The sequence below is a fragment of the Varanus komodoensis genome, unplaced genomic scaffold, assembly GCF_004798865.1.
Source record: "Varanus komodoensis strain SLA01 unplaced genomic scaffold, ASM479886v1 scaffold19, whole genome shotgun sequence".
In the NCBI taxonomy this organism is placed as follows: Eukaryota; Metazoa; Chordata; class Lepidosauria; order Squamata; family Varanidae; genus Varanus; species Varanus komodoensis.
The window spans coordinates 16,057,537-16,084,288 of record NW_025335550.1 but is presented as its reverse complement, the minus strand read 5'-3'; the positions used below and the strand labels follow the sequence as shown (position 1 = coordinate 16,084,288).

The following is a 26,752-nucleotide window of genomic DNA, read 5'->3' as shown; positions in this document are numbered from 1 at the left end:
CTACAGCTTCTCTTGCAAATCTGCTTTACATTTTTGCGTTCTCTGAGCCTAGATAAGCCATTTCCGTAGATCCCCCTCCCTCTCCCAGTTCCATTCTTACAGTGCAGAGCCTGCCATATCTCAGGTCCCCTTTGTGGTGGGCTGCTTGAGCCAGCAATTAAAGGCTGGATTTCAGTCCTCAAGCTTTGAGACCGAATGGTTCAGAAGCCCTCTTTTTCAGACCTTTCTAGCCATCAGGTGAGTTGCTGTATGAATGCTCCAAATGTCCAGTATCTCTCTCTAGAGACAGTACTTTCACAATTCTGGTAAGCTGGTGGTGAGTCGGACGTAAGCATCTTATAGGTGACTGGATCAGGGAAAGACACCCAGCCTGGCACTGAGGGAGGTTGAAAGGAGCTTTGGCTCTCCTCTCAGATACGTGGTGGAGTTCCGGACTAGATTTAGAATGTGGAAGAGGTGGAAGAAAGCTGGTGGTTGGTTCCATTGGACAGCTCTCATCAAATCAGAGACTGAGCTTCATATCCTGCCTCCCCATCCCAATTAATGTGCCTGAAAGCAATGGAGAAAATCCCATTGATTCTGTTTTTGTTTAGTTTTCAATTAAGTTGATGAAATAAAGCAAAATGGTGCTTTCAGATTACTTAAGACTAGCCTTTCCCAATCTGCCAACCCTCAGATGTGTTGGATTACAATTCTCACCATCCCCAGACAGTGTGACCATGCCGAATGATGGGAGTTGTAGTCCAATGCCGAATGATGGGGGCTGTAGTCCAATGCCTCTGGAAGGTGGTGGCTTGGAGAAGGCTACTATAGGGCACAATTCTATATCCTGTTCCCTTTATGCCCATAAGCATTTGGATTTGGAGACATATCTGCATTCTGGTCCCAGAGCAAGCCCTGGGGGTGGCAGGCTCCGCTACTGCCATGCTTCGCACTGGGGATTTTATCTAGACAGCTGTTTTCAGCAATGTAGGTTTAGTGCCAGGGAAGGGGAGGAAAGGAGGCTGAGGCGCTAATAGGAACTGGAATAGGTTGGATGCCCAGAAAGCCTTTGATAATGTTAATTGGCAATTCATGAAGCAACAGATGGCTCAAATGGAGTTTGGAGGAAAATTCATGAACACGATACCAACTATCTATCAAAGACAATCGGCCAGGATTTTAATTAATGGAGAACTTACAAGGGCTATAGAGATACAAAAGGATGCCCGTTGTCACCCCTATTGGTCATTCTGACTTTAGAGGTTTTGAATGGAATTGTTAGGGATGATGAGAACATTAAGCGTACTAAGATTAGAGACGAAAGTTATAAATTGCAAGCATTTGCAGATGATTTGGTCTTCATAACAGAGGAACCTTTTGTAACAATCCCCAAGCTTTTACAACGGATTGAAGAATATGGTGAGGTTACGGGGATGAAAATAGATAAAGAAAAAATGAAACTTTTAGTTAAAAATCTTATGCAAGATCAGAAAAAAAGACTCCAAGAACAAGTGGACTTGCAGATTGTCAAAAAGGTTAAATACTTGGGAATCTATCTTACAGCTAAATGCACAACTTTGAAAGAAGACGATTACGATACATTATTGAAGGGCATTAAAGGTGACCTGGAAAAATGGGCCAATTTGCAATTGCCTTTGATGGGAAGAACAGCACTGGTTAAAATGAACATACTACCAAAACTTTTGTTTTTGTTCCAAATGATTCCCGTAAAAATTGATAAAAATTTTTTTGAGGATTTAAATCTTCAAATTTCAAGATTTATTTGGAGAAAAAAGAAATCAAGGATTAAATTAAAAATGCTCCAAGAAGCCAAAAAGAATGGGGGTTTTGGTCTTCCTGACTGGATGTTCAGGAAGAGAGAAGGCTATGGCAGCCTTCTGAGAAGGCTATGGACCCCTAGGGATGACTGGAATATCGATGGGAGGACATATGGCATCATTAGCAGTGTCAAACTGGCCTAAACCTTTACCATTGATTCCTTGTCTCTCCTGGTCTACAGCCTCTGGTGTTTTTACTACGGGTGTACTGAGCAAAGCAGTGAACTGGAGAGAATTAGAGAAACAGTATTATACTCACAGTGTTTATGAAGAAGAAATAATTCAAATGCTTGAATATTGTGGAGTAAGTTAATATTTTTCTTGTTGAAAAATGAAACGCTGCACAGTTTGTGAAAGATGCATTCAATGCTGCTGTACCTCTGTGCCAATTGGATCAGTGGTCTTGGGGTTGTGTTGTTATTGTTGCTTGTCACCTAATTATGATTGTTTTACTTTTGTTTTTGTGTATGTGTTTTAACCTTGTAAACCGCCCAGACAGCCTTTGGGCTATTCGGCAGTAAAAAATGTAAATAATAATGCATATCCCAGTGCTTAATAATAGAAATGTTGTATTATCAAGCGTCTATTTTAACTTGGCTAAAAGAATGGGTAACTTTGCAAAATAAGATAATTTTGTATCTTGAAGGTCATGATTTGCAAATGGGTTGGCATGCTTATATGTGGTATGAGAAGGTTAAGTCTCATGGGACTTTTTAAAGTCACTTTATTAGAAGATCATTAATGTCAGTGTGGGAAAAGTTAAAGTCAAAATTGTATAATAAATTACCAAGATGGCTTTCACCAATGGAAGCCTTTGTGTATCCAAATGTATTGAATTTTGAAAGGATCATAAGATATGATGATATTTTTGACAAGGATGGAGGCCTGAAACTAGATCAAGAAATACAAGAACAGGGACTCAATATCTCTTGGTGGTATAAGGTGCAGACGCAATCAAGATATGCTAAAGATTGTAAAATATGGGGGTTTTATAAAGATCCAACAGCCTTTGATCAAGTGATGCTAGAAACAGATGAGAAAATGATCAAAAGAATTTATGAGTTCTTACTTGACAGGAAGTTGGAAGGGGAACAGGTTAAGGAAACTATGATAACATGGGCACAAAATTTTGGATATAATATTGAATTAGAAAAGTGGCAAAAGCTATGGGAAAGAAACATTAAGGTAACTTTAGCAACTTCTTATAAAGAAAATTTATATAAAATGTTTTATAGATGGTATTTGTCGCCAAGTCGATTAGCTAAGATGTTTCCAAATATGTCAAACGGATGTTGAAAGTGTAAACATGATGTGGGTACTTTTTACCATATGTGGTGGACCTGTGAATGTGTGAAAAAGTATTGGATTAAAATACATAAATGGCTTGAGGAAATGCTACAAAAACCCTTAGCTTTTAAACCTGAAATTTTCTTGTTAGGCATTATACCAGAAAATATTAGCAAACAAGAAATGTATCTGATGCTACATTTAATCACAGCGGTGAGGATTGCGTTTGCTCAGTACTGGAAGAATGAGGAATTACCCACTGAGCTGATTTTAAAAGAGATTCTGGACTGTGCAGAAACGGACAGATTGACTCTATTACTGAAGGAGAAAGAAGATACTGACTTCTATCAAACTTGGGACCTTTTTTATGATTGGCTGGAGAAACGGGACTTGGCTTAGATTTAAAGATGTTCTTAAATTTTTATAATGATTATAGAATGGTAAAAAGATATGTTATAGGGGGCTGACCCAGTACCTCCGATGTATTAGATGATTGATGTTTTTAGTTTTTTTTAGTTTAAACATTTTTTTCAATAAAAATCTTTATTAAAAAAAAACGGAACTGGAATAGGAACGAGAACCTCCTCCCCACTGCTTGGTACCCCCCTTCGCCCCACCCAGGTCCCATTTGGAGGGTGGGCAGCCAGCCCATTTCTTTCTGCACTAAGGGCGCAGAGCAAGGCCTCTTACGTATTCCCAGAGGAAGTCTGTACCCTTAGACTACCAAATTGGAAGAGCCATTGCCTACTTTCATTCTTGTGTCACTTATTGAGGTCCCCAAACATCCCTAGGAACATGTCAGTGAAGGAAAAGGTGCTGCCAAGGAAAGAAAATATACTCTTCCCCTTTCTTTTTATACAGTTGGGAGAGGTCATATCCACAGCTTTTCGGCCCCTTGTAAATTTCAGTCCTGCATTAGTGACCTCTTTCTGTCTCCAAACATACACACATTTCATCAGTTTCTTGGGAGTCAGGAAAGCAGCATGGGCAGCACTGCATTTTAGGAAGGGGCTAATGTGAGTAAATCATTCCCGCAGAAGTATTCCCATCAGCAAGTCAGATGTTTGCCAGTATTAATGAGCATGTTTCAGATTTCACGAACTCTCCTGGCCCCAGCTGTTCCTGACGATTCAGTTGGCCATGCAGAGATGCCTTGCCTAAAGCAGAGGTGTGTGAAACATTATGGAAAAGTAATAAAAGGTAGGAGACATTTTCATGATAGTGACTCCATGCTGGTTCTGATCCTTATTTATTTGTTTGTTCTCTATTCTGCTGGTACTGCTACATTGATAAAATGCTGAGGTCACAGGATCCTCGGAAACTACTTTATATAATTTGTCCTTCCAGCTCAGTAATGTGGACAGCAGCCTCCCCAACCTGAATCTCCCCAGGAGTTTTGTTCTACAGCTCCCATCATCTCTCACTACTGGCCATACTGGCTGGGGCAAATGGGAGTTGTGATCCAAAGTATCTGAAGTGACCCTTTTTGGGGGAGGCTGATTTAGAGTGACCAATGGAAGCTCCTTAGAGGATCCAATGGGGCAATAGGCAGCCTTAGCTGGAGATGCAGGGACTGAACCTTCACCTTTTACATGCAAAACATGCGTGCTAATATTGGGCCACAGCCCTCCCGCAAGTAATTTCTGAGTGCATGTGGAAGTGCACTGCTGTTTCATACAGTCTGCACCCCACCACCCCGAATGCATGGCTGAAAAGCATCCTCTCCCAAGTGCAAGTTTAAGAATCTTTATAGTCAAGCTAGGACTGCAGAACATGGAGTGTGGCCGGCAGATTAGATTACTTACTTAAAATCAATGTTTTCATGTGCTTAGCTATATGTTTCCAGCCCTTACAGCTAGAAGGAAGGATTCTGGCTTTCTGTTCCTGCTAAAGGCCTTGGAATCAGAGATGATTTGAAGGTGGTTCCAAGGACTGGTGGCTTTTATTCAGCATGTCTTCCAACTCTATTCATTAGCCCACAGAACTAAGGAACTTGTTACACTAATTGCAGTAAGATGGGGCATGGCCTTCATTGTATGAAATGACTGGAGGAGTTGTAGCATCTTACCTCTGTTGTACAATCTGTCATCACTAAAAACTGACAAGTTCTCAGAGGAATATTCTCTCCAGGAATTTTGAGAATGACTCAGTCTAACAATGCAACAACATGAGGTGAAAATAAAATGGCAGAGGGCTGAGGTGGTGTGGTAGACTGGACTGTACACTTGAGAAAGATGCTACTCCAAACTGTCCCATTTGTTCTGTTACTTTTCTACTTACATATATCTGTAAAAATAACACAACAGGGAGTAAGGCGGAAGGTAGAAACTTTTTCACCCAAATGCCATATTTTTACATGTGCTCGGTATCCAAGCTTGGTACCCAAAGCAAAAAATCCTATAAGCATGTCTCCTTGGGAGTAAAAAAAATGCTAATAATAAATTTAAAAGTTACAATTTGGTGACCTTCTATGAGAAATGAGCTTTTTGAGATAGCCATGTCCCTCTGCTTAAAGGTAAGTAGTCCTCTGCTGGCTCTGTACATTGACTCTTGATTTAAACCAGGCAGTTTATAACATCCAAGACAACCTTCACTTTAATAGCAATCTATTCTGATCAGCACACACTTAGACAGGCAGTGATGCAAGAAAAAAGTGAATGATTATTAGTCTCCACTGAGATTTTACAACATATACTGAACATTTCAGTAGAAGGCCAAACCTTGCGGGACAATCTCTTCTGTTGCAAGCAACAGGGTTCAGAGCTGGTTTGGGCTTTTCCATGCAGTGGGACATGTTAACTTGCGTTCCATCAAGCAAACATCTCAGCTGGTGATATTGTAGGCCCTTGTTACCACAGGAGGCTGAACAGGGTGACATCTTATCCACTGACCACCAATAATCTGAAACGGCAACACAGCATCCAGATTAACCGATCAGTAGATCTTTACGAGTGTGGGCGGAACCAAACAGATGATCACAGTCCTTGGTCTTACCCTGAAGAAAACTCAAGTTCAGTCTGAAAATGGACTAACTACAGGGCACTGGACAAAGGCCCGCCTAGGCCAGGGTTCTCTGTCCAGTTGTCCGGCCACATGAATTCAGAAACCCACACTCACAGATTTCCTGCAGTGGGACGAACAGGAGAATTAGGATTTGGGATCTGGACTAGGAAAGTGGCAGGGGGGAAAGGGTTAACCCCCTCCCCACCTGACTCAACTGTTATAATTTAGAACCCTGCCTCTGTAGCCACCTTTAAATTTAAAAAAAGGAAGATCCAGTCATGAATCTCCTGTCCATCATTTAGTTTGGCCCTTAGAAAAATAGTTACTCTCTGATTCCTGCATTTTTGGAAATTTCCAATTCCTATGAGTATCCCATGGGAATTTCCAGTTCCATGTGAGGAAAGGTTACTGCTTTGGAATTAAATCCAGCCATCTTCTATGATATGGCGAAAATTATTTTGAGCTCATGGAAGTATTTTGGAGGTGTAGGATAGTATCCAAGTCTGCCCACCCATGACCAGGGCCCACTCCCACTTTCATTCTGCAAGTAGCCAGCCTCATTCAAGCGGCAGCCACTGCTCTCAGAACAGGGATTTAGCATTTCTGGGTCGGCCTGAAATCAAAGGGAATATTCGTTTCTGGAATCAGATGGGTTGGCACAGCTTGTGGAAGGGAGATTTACCAGTCTGCCCTGCCCTGTTGCCCCCAGAAGCTCTAAATCTCCTCTGATATTGTTTTGCAAATGGAAAGCACTGCACGTGGAAGGAAATTAGCACAGCTAGTATCAGGGTGTATACTGATACTGTGTGTCTTAAATCATCGCTATTTCCCCCACCAGACAAAATGGATTTTGTAAAATGGGATCATCACTTTCAGTTTCATCTTAATGTCCTGATATCAGTACAGTGTGATACTCAGATATCAGCCGTGTTTGTGCAATGTTGTATACGATGAATATAAAAATGGATGCCAGAGCAATTCATGCAGTCATTGCCATCTGTGGTACATGGTCATCGCATTTTTGCCCACTATAAGCAACTATTCACGGCAGTTGTGCTGTCTGAGAATGACACCATAGTTCACCGATACAAAATTGAGAACAATGGAAGAGGTTGCGTCTTCTTATTTTGTTGCCCATACAACATTCTAAACATGGCATCTTGATCATCTGCGAGGGAAGAGGCAACTGCATGTGACTTCGTGGGACTCACAAGTCGACAACTGTACAAATTGTTCCCATGCTATTACATTACTTACAGGATTTCTGACACCATCCTCAAAAGAGCACTCAAAACCACGGAAAATGTTCTTTAGAGAACATTTGGGAAAACAGCTTACATAGATTCCAAAATGTATAACTCCCTTGAGTGTGATTGGCATTCCAAACTCAAAACTCTGTGCAACTCTGTCAGAATTTATGAACTAATTTGAAAGTTCCTTTACAAAGTTATTCTTTATACAAAATGCTTTAATTAAACACATGATATGTTTCAAGTATACAGTTTGATGTGGATATTTGGTCGTGGGTGCCAGTGACAAATGCATTCCCTTTTTGTGCTTGTTGTCAACAGGAAAAATTCTGTGCCATTATGAGAACTCAACACCACCGGTAATTTCGTGAAGTTCAACTCCTGTTGACCAGAAATTTCTGCATTTGATACGCACTTTAAAACTGTATCACCATCCTGTTATGCCAGTTCCAAGCATCCAGAACGATATATGGGCTTTGTTTTTACCTTGGATCACCAGATGTGCTTTCTGGACAAGCAGGCCTGCCTCATTCTGAGCCATGCAGCTGATTTCGCCCTCATAATCACTGCTGATGTTCAGTATCTGAAGGACCTGTCCAGACGCCAGCACATGGTGAGGCTTACTAATGGGCTGGCCAGCATAAAACCAGGTGATGTTTGGGGTTGGGTGACCATCCACTGGGCAGCCTAAAAAACAAGTAGGTCAGATTGGAAGCAACAGATACCAAATGCATCAAGTATTCCATAACATAACACAGTTCTTGTAGGAACTGTGGAAAGAAAATACCAGCAGCAACCCAGCTAATTTCAATGGCATGTGGTTTTCTCACACAGGCTGCATGAACTTGTAGCCGACTCCTGGGCTCAGAGTGCTGCCCCGACTGTGGCTTATTCTAGTGGCAGCCAAAAGTGCAGCAGCTTTTTGAAATATCTGGTAAAATTTGTTATACTGGCACTTGCATAAAATATATTGAAGTAGGGATAGGCAATTTTTGTGATCGCTGAGGTTCTCTGAATACTCCTTTGCTGCTTACCTGGCCTTGTTTCCCATGTTCAGTTGTGCTCTTTTTGCATTTTGTTTGAAGAGGAAAAGGGTAGATTTTGAATGGAGAAAAGATACATGTTAAGAATGTGGCTTCTAAAAGTGCACGCTTTTTAAAATTGGGCATTTTTCAAAATCAGATTTGGGAAAGAACCAGCATATTTGGAAAACTTGCTTTCCTGCTCATATTCAAGTTCTGGGTTGGAAACTCGACATTCTCTTAATACTGAATTCCCCACAAGTAAGTATGGGGAGATACTGAAAAGCAACAAACTCATTGCTTGAAGAATCCATGATGCCTTTGCAATGTATATGGTCCACATGTATATGTTGGAGCAGGTCTGGCATCAGGGACAAGCATCCCAGGGCGTTTGCTAAGACTGATGCCCCAGCATGGGAGCACGGCTGATCCCTGTGCTTCCTGGCCACACACTTCCTTCCCCTTGCTGTAGATGCTCAGTCACGTATGCGCTCCAAGTAGCTGAGCAGGAACAAGGAGTGGCAGCCCCTCTTGCTTTGCCCGCTTCTTCTGGGCAAAAATAAGGACTTCCCTTCCTGAATGCTTGCAGTCACAGATGCCGCATGCTTATTTCCCTAATGAATACGTCTGGCAGCCAAGGATACTATGCTGACACTTGAGCTGCAGGCTTTGCAGGGCTGGCTGAAGATATTTGGTCTGCCGTGACGGAGAACCAGTGCTGCGCCCCCACCCTTCCTGTCGGGGCACCAGCCTATCCAAGGCTAACCAGGCTATTTTAGCACCTCAGGCAGAAATCCAGCCAGCACCTTTTCTCCTCCTGGCTGTAAAAACACAACAACTGCGATGCATTTACTATTTGCAGCATTTTCAAAATCTTCTGTCCAGGGCAGCTGCCTCACTTTGCCTAATGGTAGGGCCAGGCCTGGGGTTTCACTGGCTATGAGGAAATAAGCAGATCTGCTGTTTGCTTCCACCTGGCTTAGTGCAAGTGTGCTGAACTGCAGGCCCAGAGGCCAAATTTGCTCCCCTGGGGTCACAATCTGGCCATGTGGGGTTTTCCAGAGGGCCATCCCTTTTCTCCAGACCTCCTCCTCTTTGCCCTGCCGGATCTCCAGATCCTGCAAGTTTTCACCCATGCTGAAATGCTGAAAGGCTACTCCTAAGGTTTGAGTTAAAACCTTGGGTAATTTTGGTGTTTGGGGCCTTCTCCCTTTGGCCACATCTACCACTGGAATGCAACATTCAAGAGTTTCTCTGAAATTGCATCCAGCCCTTGGGCTTAAACTGGCTCACTGTGGCAGTGATCCGGGAGCTGGTGTATCAGAGTCCGTGTTTTCCAAGCCTAATCTGCACTTCATCCATGAATTTGTGGAGTGATGAATGGAGGCAAAGGAAAAGCAGGAAGCGGGAGAAGGAATCTCTTGATTCTGTCCCCCATTATTTCTCATGGCTTGTGCATATATGTATGCAAGAAAAGGGTTTTTAACATCTTCAGTATTAGACCCAAAGAGACCATGGATGCGCATGGTGGGGAAACATAGGCAAACTATTCTGTCTCCTGAATCAACAAAGAGAGTGGCCCCTGGAGTTTCACTTCACAGTCACTGGGAATGAAGTATGAAAACAGGAACACGCATGCCTGCTCTCCAAGACCCCAACATTACGCTTGCGAGTGCTGGCAGTTGGGGAAACCTTGCTTTGACTTGTGCACTGAGCAAAGCTGATATGGAAGGCACCAGGGGAGAAGACAATAAATATGGAACAGCAGGATTTCCTTTTTACAGTTGACTGTACTTCTCTGCTCATAAAATGCACACTTTATTGGCTCACTCAACTGTTATTGTTTCATATCTCCTATAAATAAGAACTTTATGATTTCTTAAAAATACCTTGCACAGAAAGTCTGAATCATACATACGCTGGACATCAGTCAAGGTAAGGGGTAAAGAAAGATTTTCATTAGCACAGGAGGATGGTTTGGACAATAAGACTATGGTGCTCGTCTGATCTTTTGGACAACAATGCTCAAAATCCCGGATTGTGACTGTGCTGTCTGGGGATGATTAGCATTGTAGTCCAAACCTTCTGAAGGGCGCAAAGTTGTTTATTCCTGACCAAGTCTGCCATCAGCCCATCCTGGATGGGCCTGCCATGTCCATCAAGGACCAAATTCAGCGTCCAGTGACATCATCACACCTGGCCTTGTCTTTAGAGGCACCGAGGGTATTTTTCACTAGCTTGGGCGGTGACCCCTGGGATTAAGGTAGCCTGGCCACAGTTACATATGCCTGGCAAACACCCTGTTTGGGCTGCTGCAACAAACTCCGCGTGGGCCTGCAGTTTGGGCAATCTGCTTAAAATTGTGAATATCAGTCATAAGTGGTGGCGGCGGCAGCAGCAGCAGTGAAATCAGGATAAAGAAGGGCACTCAACTCATTTCTGCCATCCTGTGTTTCCATGGAAAATCCTTCTCCACTGCACCCCAAACCGTTAATTGCCTTAGGAGGGAAACTTCCACTGGTTCAAATGGAAGCATCCCTTGCTTGTCAAAGAGCGTCACCTTTTTAAACCATTCCTGTGGCATGGCAGGAAGAGGTTAAGCAAGGCTTCTCTCTTGATTGATACCTCCTGCCCAGGATGGCCATTTACAGTTTCTAAAAGCTTCATGCACCTGTGACTCATTTAACATCACATCATGAAGCTCAGTCCTCACTAAGGTTGCCCAAAGTGGGAACAAACAGAATTGAATTACCTTTGGGAACTGGCCGAAGACTAAACCAGATGTGATGTGGCATTTCTGTGTGTTTAAATACAGAATTGTGCCAATCAAGCAGAAAGAAAATGGGGGGGGGGCAGGCTTGATTTCAACAGCAAAATGACTGTGTGGATGAGGAATACAAAGACGTCCCCCAGCCACAGCTTCTCTGTCTGATGAGCGCTCTTCTCTTCATGCAAGATCTGATACTGGGTGTGAATTTTCAGTTGAGTGAAAAACAGCTTGGAAAAGGAGCAAGGAAGACTCTCATCTGTGCGCCCATTTTCTTGTTAAGATTGGATCTCATGCTCCCTTCCAATTTGATTGCAAGAAGTTATCCAGAAATTCCATGTAACTATTGCTGCCATGTCTAGCATTTCTCTCAGATAACAAAACTTCTATATGCACAGCAAAAGAACACTGAAACAATCTATTTCCATTTTTCGATCCAATAAAGCTGCAATGATAAAAAAGAGAATCAACCTTTTCCATAGAAATATTTATTCCTGTTTCTTGGAAAAAGTGACAGCTTTATTCTTAAATGCATAACATAGTAAGGTTTTTAAAAAAATAATTGGGAGAGCAAAATATTTTTTAAAATGAAAATGGATATTTTTCAAAATGTTTTGAGGTGGCTGTTTACAGGTACGTGGTAACGTATCCGAAAGAGCACTAATGAAGGAACTGAGGCAGATGGCATAGCTTTATGACTTTTTACTTTTAAAGCTTGAATTCTTCTAAAAATCCTAAGAGGTAACTGCCATGGATAGATTTACTGTCTTTGATTTAGTTTCCAACTAAGTATTCAAGTGTTTCTTATACTCAGATTTCTCTTAAATATTTGTGATCTTAAGCTTCATTGCAAACTCTGCTGCATCTCCCTTCCTCTGGCTGCATTATTGATGCTGTCCAAGTTATTTATTATATGTATATATATCAAACACAGAGTGAAAGAGAGGGTGGGGGAGAGACTAAGAAGTTTGCAGAACTGATCTACAGTTACACTTAGTTTTCCTTGGGTGCTGACATTTGATTTTATGAAATCATCACACTTCAGGAAGATTGTATCTCTGCTAATTCAAAGAAATGTGAGGGAAGGGAAACACTAGGGCTTATTTGTCAAATGTTTCCACTTTTTGGCACAGCAAAAATGGGTATTTTGAAGTAGCGGGAGTAGGTGTCCAATTAATATTTTGACACAGTGAACTGAACAAAAATCCTCCAATCTTCACCACTCTTTGTAGCTCTTCTATTTGACAGTTAATTAAGCTACAGGAGTCATTTGCAATAAACCTCCTGAAGCAGCACAATATAAGACCTGTAAGCTGATTTTTTTGCATGTATAAAAAGAGAAGGCAACAATTTTGTGGGTCAGATTCTTTGTAGTAAACACCTAGCATTTTGGAACACTGGAGAACAGATTCATGATCAGCTCTCTCACTAAAAATGACAGCAAAATCTTAAAGGCAGTTTTGTCCGAGTGTTTAGAATTAGATTAGAAGCCTTCCCCAAGTGGTTCTCTCCAGATGTTCTAGACTACAATGCCCAGTATTCCTGATCATTGTCCATATTAGCTGGGGCTGGTGGGAGCTGAATTACAAAATATTCAGAGGGAAGCAAGCTGGGAAGGCTGAATTAGAGCAACAATGCTGGGGAAGCCCTGTTATTTATAATTTTGTTTTATAATCTATTTACAAGCCAGTTTTAAACAGTTTAACCTACCTATAAGCACCGATATCCCGGGGCTCAGCAGTTTCTTTGTTCCTGAAGGAGATGCTATGACAGAAGGAACACCTGGACCTGTGATGGATAAAGTGGCTGCCATGTCTTCCAGCTGGCGGGGCAGTTGTGGTGGATCTGGGAACATATTGAAAAGACTTAAGATACAACAAGGAAATCTTTTAGCAGACAAGAATAATTCCTGGTCTTCTTTAGTTCCATTTGCTTTATTATTTCTGCACTGGAATATGAACTTCTCAATAGGATAATATATTCTGCTTGAATGAATAGGAGGCAGAAGAGAAATGGTAAAACAACAGAAACAAAAACAAAATAGACCTCTGGCCATAAATGAGTGACATTAACAGCAGGCAGATCCCAAACAGATGCAGTGATATGGTTCAAATAACTCCCAGATGAACAGAGCTAACCTATGGTATCTGACCCACGCTAAGGCTAACCACTGTTCTATGGAACACAATGTCACAGGTCATTTTCAGTGGTCACTTTTTACAAAGAATTAATTCAACTGGGAGAAGGTATAAAACAGAGGCATGGACTCCATTTCTGGTGACTTCTCTTCCTCTGACTATTAAGATGTTCTGGTAGAATAATGAAAGGTGATGGGCATAACTTTTATTTCTCTGTTTATGATCCTCAGAAGCAAGGATGCTAAGCTCCTCTCAAAAGAAATGTTCACTAATGGAAAAGGATGCTAATATTTTATAGAAACATAGAAACGGAGCGAGTCAGAACAGGCTTCCTGGGCCATCTAGTCTGACCCCCTGGCTCCAGCCAGCTCCACTCATGACATGCCTACTGTGTGCATGTCCAGCCTGTCCTTAAACACCCTCACCTATGGGGCTTCAACCACCTCCGGTGGAAGCCCATTCCATACCCGCGGGGTCCTAACCACCAGAAAGTACTTCCTGGCATCCAAATTGAACCTTGGTTCCTGAGCTTTGCTCTACTGGAACATGTCCTGCCCTGCTCCACAGGGGAAAACAGGTCTCTACCCACCTCTGTGTGACACCCCCCATGTACCTATATGTTGCTAACAAATCCCTTCAGAGTCTTCTCTTCTTCAGGCTGAAAAGACCTAGTTCCTTCAGTCTCCCCTCAGACGGCTTTCCCCGCAATTCAGCCACTACCCCTGTGGTACTACACTGCACTGACTATATCCTTCCTGTAACAAGGGGCCCAGAACTGAACACAATACTACAGTTGAGGGCGCATCAGAGTCATATAGAGTGGCAGGAATACTTCTCTTGATCTAGAAGCTATGCTTCTGGCTATGCCACCAAGGGTGGCGTTTGCCCTCTTGACCACTGTGTCACACTGCTGTCCCATGTTTAGCCCGCAGTTGAGCAGTACCAAGATCCCTTTCACAAGAGCTGCTCTCCAGCTACTTGTCCCCTAACCTGTACTTGTGACACCTGTTCCTATGCCATGAGTTCAATCCCTTACACTTATCTGCATTGAACTCCATTCTGTTGTCCCCTGCCCACTTCCATAGTCTGGCCAGATCCTCCTGGATCCGGAGTACCTGCTCCTTAGTTGTGGCTGCCCTAACCGCCCCCATTTTAGTATTGTTTGTGAATTTGATCAGCGGACTGGTCACTCCCTCTTCCAGGTCATTGATGAAAAGATTGGACAGGATTGGTCCCAGGACAGACCCCTGGAGGATCCTGCTCATCACTGGCTGCCAGCCTGATGATTCCTCACTAATAGTTACCCTCTGCTTTTGGTCTGTCAACCATGCCCTAATCCATCAGACAGTGCATTGGTGTATCCCAAAACACCTCTGTTTCTCAACCAGGATATCATGGGGCACTTTGTCAAAGGCCTTGCTGAAATCCAGGTATACCACATCCGCTGCATCCCCTCCATCTAGCCACCTCGAAACCTTGTCATAGAATTCCACAGGGTTTGTCTGCCAGGTCCTGTTTTTGCAGAAGCCGTGTTGTGTGGCTACCAACCTCCCTTCCCTCTCTAGGGTTACTAGATATCTCGCTATTACGAGCCTTTCCATTGTCTTTCCTAGGATGGACATATGAATTTCTCTGCGCAGCAAGGAAAGGTCTGTTAGCCTGGTGACACAGGCAGTTTTCCGATTCATTTTAGAGTTGGTTGCCAAATCTGCAGTTCAGACACCTTTGCACTCAGATGTCTCTTAAAGCCAGCCCCAGGGTGACATGCAGTCCACTGAAGGCTCATTGCCTGATGACGTCCACATGGGCAATGGACAGGTCAGCTGTGTCACTACTGCCCACTGGCATCAGTCACAGTGAGATCAGTCCACACATCCAACCATTAAGTGGTTAGCAATTAGTACTTGTGTGTGTGTGTGTGTGTGTGTGTGTGAGAGAGAGAGAGAGAGAGAGAGAGAGAGAGAGAGAGAGAGAGAGAGAGAGAGAGCGCGAGCGCGCGCGCGCCAGGCTCTTGTGTGAACAATGGACACTTAGAACTGTGTATTTTTAAAATGAGGCACCAGAGAGAGAAAGAGAGACTGGATGGGAATGGGAATTCCTTAGCTGAGTCTGCTGCTTGCTCGCTTGCCCTCGAATCTTGAGCCAGCAGAGATTAAAGACAAGCAAAACACCAAGCCCTGAAAAATGAGGTCCACCACGTTGGTGCTCATATGATTTGGGAAGCAATAGTATGCACAGGCCCTCCAGAATGTACACACTTCATTAGTGAGGCTGCAGTAGCATTTGCTCAGTCAAGCCCCGTCTTTCATCTCACAAGCAGCAGGGAGTAAAAATGGCACAAACGTGTTATTAGGAAGGAAAATCCATCAGCAAGCGCCATAAATCAGCTCTAGGAACACATTTCCACCCATGCTTTGGGCTGACAATGTCTTTCCAAATCACCCAGCTAAGCTCAAACTGCCTGCTATCATGAAACCCAAGACAAAGTAAACTTCACCCTTCCATGAACCGAGTCCCTGTTTTGGGTGTGTGCGTGTTTTTAAATGAGCAAATTAGGTTTATGCATCTGTCAGTGAGGTGTGAAATTGGTCCATGTCACTTGGTGATTTAGCACAGGGCTTGCTTCTTCCCAACAGGACGGTGACATTGAACAGGAGGATATTGCTTGGATTTGGGGATGCTCATTTCGGAGTAGAGCCTAGTTCTGTCCTCAGCTGGTCTGAAGAGCTGGTGTAATGTTCTCAAATATGTATGGCAGCTCTCCAAAGCCTGAAGTCAATGGAGGAGACTGCAGAAGAGCTCTTTCAGGTCTTAGTAGCAGGATTTCAGCAGGTATGATTAGTAGGAGAGATCCTCAGCAAGGATCTTGTTGGTCCAGTTTGGCTTTGAACCCCTGTCTTTTATGTGCTCAGGCTGTGTGGGTATGGATGCTTCCTTAGTATTATGAGGTCTTTGTCCTGCCTGATTCCTGCAATTTTACCAGGGAACCAGAGAGTAGCTCCTTCAGCTCCGAATTCTCTCATGTTTTCCACTTTTTCTGTCCTTTTTCCTACCCTGGAAAATCTGTTATGGAGTAACTGGACAATGGCTTGGTAGTACGAAGAGCCCTCCATGTGGTAGCACCTGAAAGTCACTTTGGAGTACATGCTTAATCATCATGGATACATATGAAAAATAACAATTACAGAATCATTAGCTTTTTTAAAAGAGATGGTGTGACTTTTTAGCTTACTAAAGACCAGCAGCTGTGTGCTTTCTGTCACCTCTCCTCGGATGTTGGCCGCCCTGCAGGAGTACAAGCCCTGGTCTGAGTGAGAGACGTTTGCGATCAGCAGGGAACCGTCATGAATGGCGTGTCCAGCAGCCAGCTTGATTTTATTCCTGAACCAGGTGAGTTCTGCTTCAGGCACACCTGGGAAGAGAACACATTAAAATGTAGTCTGAGAGAGGCAGAGAGAAGGTGCAGAATTGTGTGCACTCTGCAAGGTCAAGAAGAACCATGCTAAAGGGCACTTTTCACCACAATGCAAGCCTACCTTTTCATTTCATTTTACAGTTTAACTTGTTTTCAGCCCTTGAAAAATAAATATGTGGACATGTCCGTCAATATTAATTATTCTACTCTTCCAATATTCTGGGAATAGGAGGACTTCTGACTAAACATGCATACAATGGCACCCTTATTGGAGTTTTCCCACCCCATAGGTTCTGAATAGCTTTAAAAAATATTTAAAATTGCACATTACAAAAGAGTGAGAACACACTGTGGGGTTTCCCTAAATGTTTTACATGTGCCCCACTCGCTGCTGTGAGTACCGAATGGCCAGTTCTCCTTCGCAGGCAGAAGGCAACTGCCGGGCGCTTTCAAGGCATGTTCATGGACCGGGAACATGCTGTGTCCTTTCGGCAGCTCCTCACTCAGGCCGTTGATGGCTGCCGGTCTATCATGTCCTTTATGCCTGTCGCCACTGGACAAATGCAGTGGTGACAGAGTTCTTTCTAGGAAGCCCGTGTGTCCTACTTGACAGAGGACACACCTCCATGTTAAGAGCCGTTTCGTCCAAATCCACTTTAAAGATAAAGGAATGCTGGAAGGGAAATGCAGGGAGGAGCCTTGAAGTTGCCCATGTACCCTCAGCAGCCGGGCACCAGGGTCACGGATTTCCCTGCCATGGGGAGATGCATTGTGTTTCTACTTGAATGACTGTAGTAAGTGCCACATGAGGTGGGTGGGCTCCAGTAACAGAGAATTTACAAGAGCTGAACAGTGCTATTGCGACATTTGGGAGGGTTCTCATTCACAGGGCTGCGAGTGCAAGTGAGAGACAACTTGAGGGCACATGACAACAATAATAGCGAGGGCTACATTTTCACCAGTACATAGATGTATTAGCATGCCAAATTTATGCAAAACTCTTCTGCCCTTTTTTTTGGTTATGACTTCCTCCCTCCCTTCCTTCCTTCCTTCCTTCCTTCCTTCCTTCCTTCCTTCCTTCTTTCCTTTTTTGACAATGCATAAGGGGCCACCCTAGATCTTTCTGAAATGGCAGCAAGCAACCTCCCAATAGCTGTTGTCTTTCTTGAAAATGGCAAGGGTCAGTTTGATCTCCCCTTGCTGAAACAGGATAGTGTACTTAACCGGGACATGCAAACATCTGTCGCACTGTGTCGCCTACCCTTCTTCCTCCGTATTTGCATCAGTGACACAGTTTCTTGCTTTCAGCCCCTCCTCTCGCCTCCTGTTGTTTTTTGCTCCCTTTTGCTCCCAGCTTCTTCTCCCTTCCCTTGTATGAACTCCTACAAGTACATGTCCTGTAAAATGTTCTTTGCTTTTTCAGTTTCCTGGCATGGTGTCCTTTTCTTATCATTGCCTCTTCTTCCTTTTTAACCCCTGCAAATCTTGAGCTTCACCAGAATGTGGAATGGGGAGCTGCACTGCACATGCCACCACTGGCCTGGTCAGCCAGAGTTCAGCATCAGAAGAGGTGGTAATCTTTTTATGAGACAGTTTAATGGTGGGGCAGAATCAAGTGGAAATTTGCATCATCTTCAAACTAAGACTGGGCTCAGAGCTCAGTTATCCTGCAGTTCAGTCCAGTGCTACACGAGCTCAAGCACAACCAATAATTCTGCAATAGACACTTCTCATGCTGAGCCCAACAAGTGTGTAATTTTCAGCTGATAAATAAAAATCACATCACCACCACATTATGTTCACATTTCTTCTTGGCAGCTGGCTGCTGCCAGCTCACATGAAACAAAACCCCCAAATCCTGACTCTGATCAAGGTTCCACAAACAACAAAGGGGATTTTATTTGGATAAAGGTAAGGGCCTCAAGATTTTTGATCCAAAGTGTTGCTGTGGCAATCTGCAGCTGCATTTGATACATAGCAGTATATATCCAAAGATTTCAGTACTTTTATAACTTTGATCACCTGTACAAAAGACTTATTCTCTCCCCCCCCCCCACCACTCAAGGTAAACAGAAGATAATCAAAGCCAAATGCTCCACCTGCATGGAGCAAATTGCATTGGAAAGAGAAGAAGAAGGGGAATGGGAGAGTACATGGCAGTGAACAGCCACTAGGCTTTCCGGTATCCTTCTCATGTGCATTTGATTCCCAAGTAATGGGTAATGAAACCAAGATCACAGAGAGCTGGCCAGAACTTCAAAAACTGCAATTTAAGGGCACAGGTGCAGGTAGATAGAGTTGCCATGCCATGGCCTCAACAGTAGGGGGAGCAAGAAGATCTATGTTTTATCCTGCAGCTTGTCACCTGCAGTGAAGGAAATAAAGGGTATAAAAAGAGGAAGGCATTACAGAGAAGAAGAAAAGGGAAAGGAAGTGAATGACTGAGCGAAACCACGGCAATCCTTATAGTGGGATGTCACACTGTGATTGCCCTTCTATACAGCGTGCATAAAAATGATGTTCAGATGGAAGAAAGGTTGAGTTCCACCGATGCCTGCTGGGCTTCTGGCTGAAGCCTTCATTTGCTAGGCACCTGTAGAAGTAATTTTCTTTGATACTGAAGAACTATCCCTTAGAGGGCTGTATAGTCCATCAAGTGGCAAAATGTTACTTCTCGGTCATTGTTCTACCATTCTCCTCTTGAGTTGGCTTGTGGCTGGCTCTTCTGCTGAAGAGCTCAGTGCAATGGGACTCACAGCAGGCTGCCCTGGAGGCACAGGCCAGGGGCAGGCCTCATCTCAGTTGCGTAGGGACCTATATGCAGGGCTGGCATTCAGGATAGGTACCGTACGGCAGGGCACAGCTACTGATGACGGCAGAAGTTGAAGCATTTAAACACGTTTTGAAATTACTCTGCTATCAGTTTGTCTTCCATTCTTTACATTTCCGCATCAGGCTGGCTGCACTCCTAGTGGATCCAGAGAACAAATGCACAGAGTCTCCTCCGAGGTGTCATGAGGAGCAGTTTCATTGCAAAACTGACCACCCCACCACTGAGTAAAGAAGAAAGGGCAGGGCAGAAGTAGCAGAGCCTCGTAAGCCTCCAGTGCAAGGTGTGACATGCAGCAGCAGCAAACTCCTCCACTGCAGTGCCTCACGCCCCGCATTTTGCCTGGAGGGCCATTTCCGGCTGCCTGGATTTCGGGTCTGTGAGGGGAGGGGAGAAGGCTGGGCACAGACTGGAATTGGTGCAACATTGCACTCTGCAACCCCAATCTCCTTTCCCTCCCGTCCTCTGAAGGACTTCGGTGCTCAGACTAAGAAAAATCCAATGGTCTCCCAGGTGATAATGGGAGCCCATAGGATTGCCCCCTAAACTGCATACCTAAAGCAGCAGCAACCAAATACATACACATCTAATTTGTTCTCTCTGTACTAGAGTCCAGCACTGCAGGCAACTGTACAGGTGCTTGGCAAATGACCTCTACTTTCCCCCACTGCTTGGATTGCTCAGGACTGTGGCTTGGGAACACTGGAAGTAAACAGCACTTAATCTGTAAATGTTCTGATGGCGGGAAGAACAGTAGTGTCGTTTTCTTCTAATCCCAGAGAGAACAGTCATGACCTGGGTTATCTTTACATATCGTAACACAGGCCAAGAGGACCATCCTTTTTCCAACTGAATGGTACCATGTGTGCCTTGTAAAATCCTTGTATAACTAACATATGCTCATCATCTGTCAGGTGAGTGGTGCAGGGGAAATGAAAAGGCAGGAGGTTGTAGACAGAGAACTCCTGGCCACACAAGGCAGGCATTATGAAGAACTATATACTTTTAACCAGGACCCTGTAAAAAGCAAAGCCTCCCCAGCTGGCATTGTGAAAAGACAGAGAGGGGTGGGGTGGGAGGAACGAGCTTCTCCTCAGTCCCCCTCCCTCCCCCTCATCACATCACTTTTGCCCACTCTTGCATACACTTCACACAAGAAGATGAACCCAATTCAGATTCCCTGACCAAGCATTTTTGCTGTTCCACAAGTGGTTCCCACTCATAGTAGATGATCCCCCCGCCCCCCCGTGAACTGTCTCCTGCCATATAACACGACACATGCACACCCTTGCACGGGTGATGAAATGGGCAAAAGAGCCAGCAAAGATAATATATGAATTGGCCTAAATGCCGCGATATATTCATCGTGTTTTGTAAGAAAGGGTTGGACCGGATGAGCCTTGCCAGCCAGTGTCCTTGATGACCTGACCGCTTGCTTTCTGCACTAGATGTGGCTCATCTTAACTTCCCCACTGGCTCTTTCATGTTCTCATTTGTCCTCAGCCAGCCACTCCGTTTTGTTACAGTAATTAAGGAGACGCCAGTTTTCAAGAGCAGACGGCATGAACAACATGCCCAACCTTACATGTAATCACCTTTCTCCTTGACCCCAAAGCCTTCCGCAAAGCAACCAGTGGGACATGGGCGTTACAAGGTTGCCACCGAGTGCAATAAACTTTTGGGATCCTAATCAAGAGCCCTAATCATTTTCTTCCACTCATCGACCTGCCAATGATTCTCTTTTACTCATGAATGGGAAGGGATGCGGCACACGCTTGCCATGTGCTATCCAATTAAGCTCCACACACTGGCTGTGTTCCAAGGAGCAAGTGCCCCACGGGCAGCCAAGAATTCCCGTTGGCTGGCTTCAGAACCACGGAGCTTGTGCTTCTCTGCCATTCCTGCTCAGAAATGTGATCCGACTGCACAGGCCTCTTTATTACAGCCACAGCACACTATATTTTCCTTCTAATGCTGAACTTGGTGCCAGTGTGTTGACAGCTTTTTAGTCAAAGAGGGGAGATGAACAATGAAATGGAGGTACCTGTGTGCTTGGGTGAATCTTACCTTTTGCAGAAGTATAGAAGAAATATTTTGTATTTGAAAGCAAAAACAAAAACAGAACACTCTTTGGGGCAAATCCCAACAAAAACATGAAAATGAGATAACTGAGCATGCCTGTAACTTCAAAGGAAAGGAAGGAGCAGTGTATGCTGAATCATAGAATAATGGAGTTGGAAGGGGCCATGAAGGCCTTGGGGTCCAACCCCCTGCTGTTGCAGGACACCACGTTACACCATCCCACTCAGAGGGCTGTCCAGTTTCTTTTTGAATCCCTCTAGTGTGGGAGAGCTCACCACCTCTCTAGGCAGGTGGTTCCACTGTTGTATTGCTCTGACAGTGAGGAAGCTTTTCCTAATATCTAGTCTGAATCTGGGTTGTTGCAACTTGAATGGATTATTCTGTGTCCTGCACTCTGGTATCAGTGAGAAAAGATCTTGACTTTTCTCTTTGTGACAGCCTTTGAGGTACTTATAGAGGGATGAGGTACTTAAGAGAGATAAGTAGCTATAGAGGGATAAATGCATGTGTAGCACTTCACTGAGCTTTCTGGAGCTGTGAAACAGAAATGATGGAAGAGGAGCACTGGAGGGAGCAGGTTGGAAGGGAAATAGAGAAGGATCAGATGAGGGGCAGAGGGTGTAAGGCAGAGGTGGCTAGGTGGCGGAAGCAGGAAGGGCTGAGAAGCAGGAGGTGGAGAGCTGAGGTGACTTGGATGAGGGCTGAGGCAGAGAAGGGGCACCAGAGGTGGAAACAGGAACAAACGAATTGTGGGGATGGAGCTGGCAGGGAAGAGAACAAGCAAATAAGCAATGAGAGATGAGGGAGTCAGGAACAGAAGTGGAGAGAGTAGGAAACAGGAGGAGAACTGATAAAGCAGAGAAATGGACAAAAACAGAGTTACAAAGTGAGGAGCAGAGAGTACGTAAGTGGATTAAATGAAGAAGAGAGAAATGAGGAGCTCTCTTTGTGGTACAACTTGTATCTATATAGGGCAAAGATTACTGTGAATGCCAAACATCTGGTGGATATCACCCTTCACTAGCAAATGCTGATAATCCTCAGTGAATGTCATGAACTTCTGCATGCTGCCAATCCCATCAAGTGGCTGTCAACAATCACCCTGAATTTTCTGAACATTCAAATAATTTACTTGATGACTTTCATGAAATTCTGTATCATAGCTGTAAAGATATATAAAATCAAAAGTATGAATAATACATCTTAATTCTAAAAGTGCCCAAAAAGTAACATACATTCACAACAACACAGCTTTTTTGTTTCATATCATGGCCATGTCAGTAGTTCATTAGTCCATTACAAAGTTTTCTGGCTGCTGCTGGACAGATGCTGCAGGACTGGACTGAGGTTGCTGGCCAAACTCAATGAGAGCTTCCAGGGGTTACCTTGCAGTGACAGTTCACATACATGATTGTAGTGTTATAATAATGTGAACACAGGAAGCTGACCGAGGGCTGCTAGTGCTACCACTAGGCTAGAAGCACAAGGGCCGCTGACTGTCAGGACGTAGCACATTCTAGTGTGTGTATCTTGGTATCCAGTGTCAATACATGTTGTCCCCTCTCCTCATGGCTGACTCACCCTTTCCGGGCATTTTTATGTGGCTGCTTCTTAGCAACCTTTTAGATGGTGTGTGTGTGTGTGTGTGTGTGTGTGTGTGTGTGTGTAGGGGGGGGAGGCAGAGAGAGAAACCCCTACTTCTGATATAGAGATACATTACCCTCTAGAGCAATGATAGCAAACCTTTTAGACACCGAGTCCCCAAACTGCAACCCAAAAACCACTTATTTATTGCAAAGGGCCAACACTACAATAAAACATGAAAACTGAGGTTTTAGTTTAGAAAAAACAATTCACAACAGGTCAAAGCATCTATCTATCTCTCCATCCATCCATCCTTGGCAGTGCACTGACTGGCCATGCAAAAGCTCAAATGAGTCTTGGCTAATGAGTTGTGGCACATCACATCATAACCAGGTGGCGCTACCCTTTTCTGGGCATGCGCATGGCCCCTACATGTGCTGGTATTCGAAGCTTGGCTGGTGGAGCGATGGTTGGGTGGCTGGGCTCACATGCTGACGGAGAAAGCTCTGCGTGCCTGCTGTGGCACGTGTGCCATATGTTCACCACCACTGGCCTAACCCTACCCTGGTGCTCACCCCTCACCCTAATATACGACTAAAGTTCCACTGAAAAGAGGGTGATTTTGGAAAAGTCTTCTTGAGTAGCTTTTCCTGAATGGTTCATCAGTTCTGCCCATTCTAAACACATTCCAACCATCAGAATAATGCCAGGACACATCCTTTTCCTAACCCTAACCCTAGCCTGGTGCACACCCCTAACCCTAACAAAAGGCTAAAGTTCAAATCAAGAGAGGACGTTTTCCCAAAGCCATCCTTGAGAAGCTTTTCCTGCACAGCTCAACATTTCTGCCCATACTAAACAAATTAAAACCATCAAAATCATGCCAAGACACATCGTTATACAAAACCTACCCCCACCCTGGTACACAATCCTAACCCTAATATAAGATAAAATATTCACTGAAAAGACGGTGATTTCTAAAAAGCCATCCCTGAGTAGCTTTTCCTGCACAGCTAATTTTTTCTGCCCATTGTAAACACATTCCAACCATCAAAATCATGCCAGAACACCACCTTTTTCTAACCCCAAACCTTCCATTGGGCACAAAGTTAATCCCAATAGAGGACAGAAGTTCCACTGAAAAGTTGGCGATCATGAAAAAGACTTCCTTGAGTATCTTTTCCTGTACAGCTCATCATTTCTGCCCATTCCAAACTTATTCCAACCATCAAAATCATGCAGGACACAACGTTTTTCTAACCCCAATCCTACCATGGTGCACACCCCTAACCCTAATGGAAGGCTAAAGTTCCAATGAAAAAAGGTTTTTTTTGAAAAAAAATCTTCCTTGAGAAGCTTTCCCAACACAGCTCATCAGTTCTGACAATTCTCAACACATTCCAAACATCAAAATCGTGCCAGGACACACCGTTATTCTAACCCTAACCCTTGCCTGGAGAAAATCCCTAACCCTAATATAGGGCGATTGTTCCATTGAAAAAAATAAAAATTTTAAAAAGCCCTCCTTCAGCAGGTCTTTTTGAACAGCTCAAAATTTCTGCCCATTCTAAACACATTTTAACCATTAAAATCATTCCAGGAGACCCTGTTTTTGCAACCCTAACCCTAGCGTGGTGCACACCCTTAACCATAATATATGGCAATTAATCCATTAAAAACAAGGCAATTTTTAAAAAGCCCTCGCTGAGTAGCTTTTTCTGCAAAGCTCAACATTTCTGCCCATTCTAAAGACATTCCAACAATCAAAGTCGTGCCAGGACAGCCCGTATTTCGAACCCTGACCCTAGCCTGGTGCACACCCCTAACCCGAATATAGGGCGATTGTTCCATTAAACACAAAGCAATTTTTAAAAATCCCTCCCAAAGTAGATTTCCCTGCACAGCTCATCAGTTCTGACCATTCTAAACAAATTTCCACTATCAAAATCCTGCCAGGACACCCTATTTTTCTATGCCTAACCCAAGCAGGGTGAAAATCCCTAACCAATACAGGGCGATTGTTCCATTGAAAACAATGCAATTTTTAAAAAGCCTTCCTTTAGTAGTTTTTTCTGCACAGCTCATAATTTCTGCCCATTTTAAACACATACCAACCATCAAAATCTTGCCAGGACACCCCATTTTTCTAAACCTAACCCTAGCCTGGTGCACACCCGGAAACTTAATATAGGGCGATTGTTCCATTAAAAAAAGGCAATTTTTTAAAAGCCTTCATTTAGTAGATTTTTCTGCATAGCTCATCATTTCTGCCAATTTTAAACACATTCGAACCATCGAAATTGTGCAAGGACACCCCGTTTTTCTAACCCTAACGCAAAGCTGGGGTACACCCATAACCCTAACATAGGGTGATTGATCCTTTGAAAACAATGCGATTTTTAAAAGCCCTCCTTGAGTATATTTTCTGCACAGCTCAACATCTCTGCCTGTTCTAAAAACATTCCAACCATCAAAATCGTGCCAGGACACCCAGTTTTTCTAACCCTAACGGAAAGCTGGGACACACCCCTAACCCAAATATAGGGCAATTGTTGCATTAAAAACAATGCAATTTTTAAAAAGCCCTCCTTGAGTGGCTTTTTCAGCACAGCTAATTATTTCTGCCCATTCTAAACACATTCCAACCATCAATATCGTGCCAAGACACCCAGTTTTTCTAACCCCAACTCTAGCCTGGTGCAAATCCCTAACTGTAATATAGGGTGTTTATTCCATTGAAAACAAAGTGATTTTTTAAAAAGCCTTCATTTAGTTGCTTTTTCTGCACAGCTCAAAATTTCTGCCTGTTCTAAACACATTCCAAATGTCACATTCGTTCAAGGACACCCCGGTTTCCTAACCCTAACCTTAGCTTGGGGAACACCCCTAACCCTGATATAGGGCGATTGTTCCATTAAAAAGAATGCAATTTTTAAAAAGCCCACTCTGAGAAGCTTTTTCTGCACAGCTCAACAGTTCTGCCTGTTCTAAACACAATCCAACCATCAAATTCGTGCCAGGAAACCCCGGTTTTCTAACCGTAACCCTAGCCTGGGGCACACCCCTAACCCTAACATAGGGCGATTGTTGCATTAAAAAAAATGCAATTTTAAAAAAATGATCTTTCAGTAGCTTTTTCTGAACAGCTCAACATTTCTGCCTGTTATAAACACAATTCAACCATCAAAGTCATACCAGGACACCCCGTTTTTCTAACCCTAACCCTAATATAGGGCGATTGTTCCATTAAAAAGAATACAATTTTTGAAAGGTCCCCATTGAGTTGCTTTTTCTGAACAGCTAAACATTTCTGCATGTTCTAAATACATTCCAAGTATCAAATTCGTGCCAGTCCACCGCAGTTTTCTAACCCTAACCCTGGCTTGGGACACACCCCAAACCCTAATATAGGGCACTTGTTCCGTTAAAAACAATGCAATTTTTAAAAGGTCCCCATTGAGTTGCTTTTTCTGCACAGCTCAACATTTCTGCCTGTTCTAAACACAATCCAACCATCAAATTCGTGCCAGGACAACCAGTTCTTCTAACACTAA

The 26,752-nt window shown here is 43.7% G+C and overlaps 1 protein-coding gene across 1 annotated transcript in view; it reads right to left on the bottom strand.

Moving 5' to 3' along the window:
- Positions 1-26,752, bottom strand: part of ADAMTSL1 (ADAMTS like 1) — a 591,693-nt gene that overhangs the window by 8,241 nt on the left and 556,700 nt on the right. The window contains exons 23-26 of the mRNA XM_044427603.1: positions 16,520-16,699; positions 12,860-12,994; positions 7,847-8,047; positions 5,828-6,008 (exon numbers count right to left, since the gene is read on the bottom strand). Of these exons, the coding sequence (XP_044283538.1) occupies positions 5,828-6,008; positions 7,847-8,047; positions 12,860-12,994; positions 16,520-16,699 (697 nt within the window). The remainder of the gene's footprint in view (positions 1-5,827; positions 6,009-7,846; positions 8,048-12,859; positions 12,995-16,519; positions 16,700-26,752) is intronic.